The 3968-nt window shown below is 32.5% G+C and overlaps 1 protein-coding gene across 1 annotated transcript in view; it reads right to left on the bottom strand.

Annotated features, from left to right (window-relative positions):
* Positions 1-3135, bottom strand: part of LOC106475166 (glutathione-independent glyoxalase DJR-1.1-like) — a gene marked incomplete at its 5' end in the record, with an annotated part of 5123 nt that extends 1988 nt beyond the window's left edge. Inside the window, 2 exons of the mRNA XM_013935862.2 lie at positions 1602-1688; positions 3066-3135. Coding sequence (XP_013791316.1) covers positions 1602-1688; positions 3066-3135 — 157 coding nt within the window. The remainder of the gene's footprint in view (positions 1-1601; positions 1689-3065) is intronic.
* Between the last annotated feature and the right edge of the window lie 833 nt (positions 3136-3968).

Below are 3968 nucleotides of genomic sequence, written 5' to 3'. Positions count from 1 at the left end.
ATTAGCAATTCACTAATCACCCGTATCTCTACTTTACATTTTTCTGTCCACAGTAAAAAAAGGAATATATTTGCAGCAGTTATCAAACAATTGTTAATATTAGGAGGTTCATAAAGACCTGTTTCACTGACGATTCGTTCTAGGGTACAGAGGTTACCCGAAATTAGGGCACAGAGGTTACCCGACATTTTAAAAGAAGATATTTTTTCTAGTTTTATTCATATAGTTTAAATATTCTTTCCAGATTAAAAAGATACCCGTCTCCCTCCCCTTCCCAAACATTTTTCCTGGCTATGGCACTGCTTTTGGAATGTGCAGGTAAAACATGTTTAAAATAATATTCAATATTACACTTACATTGTTGAATAAATGTATTGATGTAGGTCTAACATAAATCTTCTGAGCAGGTCAAATGTTGTGAAATATGACTGGAATAACTGAAATATTGTTAACAACAGGGGGTACCCCCCTCTTGGAGACTCAATGCATTCTACTCATTATAATTTTATAGTGTATTAATATTTGATAATTTTAGACAGCCAGTTATAGAAGATTGTCCTTATTAATCCTTAATATACAAGTTTTTTGTTTTTTTCAAGTATTTGATTTTGAACTTGTATAGTTAGCTCACTTTTGACGAGAAATTCTTAATAAGTATTCAGGTCTAGTTCCAAATCGAATACCACATCATCAAGTATAGTCCAAACTGCCAGTGTGTAACAAATAGCTAGTTTGAGAATAACTTAAAATAGGCCAGAGAGCTTCTTAGTGTCATTCAACTAATATATTTAACACCTGCCACACGAGGCAGCCCAGCATCTTATTGTGGATCCAAAAAAATGGGTCATTCCAGAAAGGTTTGGGTTGCTTTTATTAGAAAATAAAAATTTTGCACTATTTTCAAGGTCTAGGTCACTTTACCAGACCTGTGACCTGACCTGAGGCCACGAGAGTCAACACTGAGAAGTTAACTTGTAAATATAAAGTAAAATGATGTAGCAATGAAACATCCTTGAGCTGTTCTAGATGTGGTTGCGAATGTGATGGTTTAAGTGATTAAGCTAAACCATGGGTTCAGGTCAGATGAGAGAAGAAATTATTTGAAGATATATCAATCAATTTGACATACCAGCTTAACTGAAGATTCGTTAATTGATTACTGCATTGACAACAAGCAAGCAAGCCTTCATCGACCCTAATGAAGGCTCTGGTAAAAGGGCCAAAAGCTCACAAGTAAAAGTATTTTAACGTAGAGAAAAGTTTATGTATAATTCTTGTTAAATTTAAAAACACTTCTTATTGTAGTTCTGAAAAGTTTTTAACAACAGTTACAGTACAAGAAAAACAATAATTTTATGAGTTTTTAGTAATACAGAAAAGGTTTTGGATAACCAGTTACCTAATCAATAATTATCGTTACTTGACTATCATAAAAAAGTCAAGGAAAATTCATTACAGTAAAATATCAGAACACTTTTCTTAATAAAATCATTGGTAATATGAACTGCACAGTGAAGGAACTAAAACATATTTTACATTGAAATATAAAACAAATTTCCCAAAAATGCTAAGTGTTTCTAGAATTTTGTTATTACACTTACCTCCGTCTTCCATCTCGGACTGCTTACTTGGGTGCGAAGTTAGACTCTTCTTTACTCCAATACCATGACTTTTCAAAGCTATTGGTGCTAAGTACGATAGTATATATGTATTGTTATTAAGAAATAAAGCTAACAGAAAATTTTTATAGAACAAATATGATGCCCAAAATGGAAAAAGTTGTGTTATTATATTTAGTGAAATTATGAAAATAGTGTGTTTGAATGACTTTCTAGCAAATCTAGAAATACGAACAAAACACAAACACCACCTTGTTAAATGACTCACACTAAGGAACAAAACACAAACGGTTGTTTTTAATTTACTTTAGTGTGAGTCATTTAACAAGGTGGTGTTTGTGTTTTGTTCCTTAGTGTGAGTCATTTAACAAGGTGGTGACTCCCATCTGTACACATAAAGTTAATTGACTTTGGATTTGAGGTTCAATTGTCTTGAATTTAGTGTTTAATAGTTTCATATTTGTTCTTTCATCCTCACTAAGATCGTACATTTTATCTTGTTTGCAAGTCACTTTTTATCTCTGCGTCATAACAGATAATCAATCAATAGGTTAGTAATATCGGACTGGGTGAGTTGTTTAAATTGTAAAGTGTGCATGCCTTGACATGTACAGAGTGCCATTCAACATGGCATTATGCATCTGATTTCAGAGTTGTCAACATTTCATGTTACCCCTATCTTGCGGATTTCTCAACTGTTCACGTTAAAGAAAATACCAGATACAAAATATAAGGATACTGAAAAAAAAATTAGGATGTTGTAGAGGCTGTGCAAAAGCAGTTTGCAAACTACACGACGGACAAAAGTATATTTATTCTTCACACAAACATCATCTTGTACTCTGACTTGTCAAAGCCAGGCTGATGGCATTTCACAGCTTTTCTGTTTACGACAGAGCTGTACTATCAACTAAAAGTACAATTCATTTTGTGAAGATACATTTTGTAAATTCAAAATTATAGTCAACACTACTTCTCCAATACAGGGTCAGTCCAATGGTTATATATTAGAAGTTGTCAATCTAACTGATTTTTACCAATAATTATTCTATGAATATGCCACAAATTCATTTCATGAATGATCTTAATTGGCTCACTATAGGGAGGGGTGGGTGGGTGGTAGTACTTGCCTTATCATTTTTGACAAGCTATACGCAAGTTCTCATTATAAGCACCACTATGCAAAAGCTGTTATTTTTTTTGTTTGAGACACCAGTAAAATTATTGATTAATATATTACTTACTCACAATTATAAATCAATTCAAATCACTAATTATTAAATTAAAGCAAAGTAAAAACAGCTGGAAATTTATCTCTACATTATAATATAGTTCAAAAGTGATTTATACTACGGGTGTAACAAGTTGAATTTATTATCTTACTGTACATTGAAATGGACAAAAAGTGAATAATAAACTTGAGGCTTTTTTCATCATGTATTTTACCTGCACAGATAGCCGCAATAAGCCTTCCACTATTTTCTTGTTCCTGAAGAACACCTTTCACAACGGAGCTCTAACAGAGAAAACAAACTAAATTCAGATTCTGACATTATTTTTTATTTAAATTTATATCACAGTTCATAAAAATAAACTTTAATTTGGGTAATACTCTAACGCACAGAAATGTTGAATAATCATATCTCTGTAGCATGTAACACTGTGCTGGAAAAATGATCACTTGAGGATTTCTAAAGTTATGGTTCATCATGTATTTTACAAAAGGTAGACAATCATGAACAAATTTTTCCATACAAAACAGCCACCTAATGTTATGGTTTTTCTAATGCATGGACCTCCTTTTCTACCATACTTTACACTTTATTAGAAATTTTTAGAACTTATAAGTAAGGAAGAATATTTAAACTATATCTGTCATATCCAGTGCTGAATTAGCATTTCACCCAATACCATGTCTTATCAAGACAGCATTGGATACGACAAACACAATGGTGATTTGGATGCTATTTATCGTACTGCATGAAAACAGTAGTTGTTATAATGCGAACTAGATCAACATATTTCCTTGCAATAATAACTCGATCCGAGAAGTTACAAGATGATTGCAGATTTTTGCTTGATTCTTACTCATTGATGGCACCCACTATCATGCCCCTTTAAAAGTCTGAATGATCATTGCTCTTACACATTGTCTTGCACACTAATCGTACGACGTTGCACTTACAAGTCTCAGGTAATGACTAGATAAACCTTAGGCCAATGTATTTTCCACGTGCAGTGTTAAAACGTTTGCCTCCTCTTTTACTAAAATGTAAATAAAAGACAAATTTAGATTGCAAAATAAGTAATAGATGACAAGTTCATATTGGTGTACTACTATGGTGGCTC

The sequence above is a fragment of the Limulus polyphemus genome, unplaced genomic scaffold (genome assembly GCF_000517525.1).
Source record: "Limulus polyphemus unplaced genomic scaffold, Limulus_polyphemus-2.1.2 Scaffold8169, whole genome shotgun sequence".
NCBI classification, from domain to species: Eukaryota; Metazoa; Arthropoda; class Merostomata; order Xiphosura; family Limulidae; genus Limulus; species Limulus polyphemus.
Note: the sequence above shows the minus strand (reverse complement) of the source record. Positions and strands in the feature narration are given on the sequence as shown.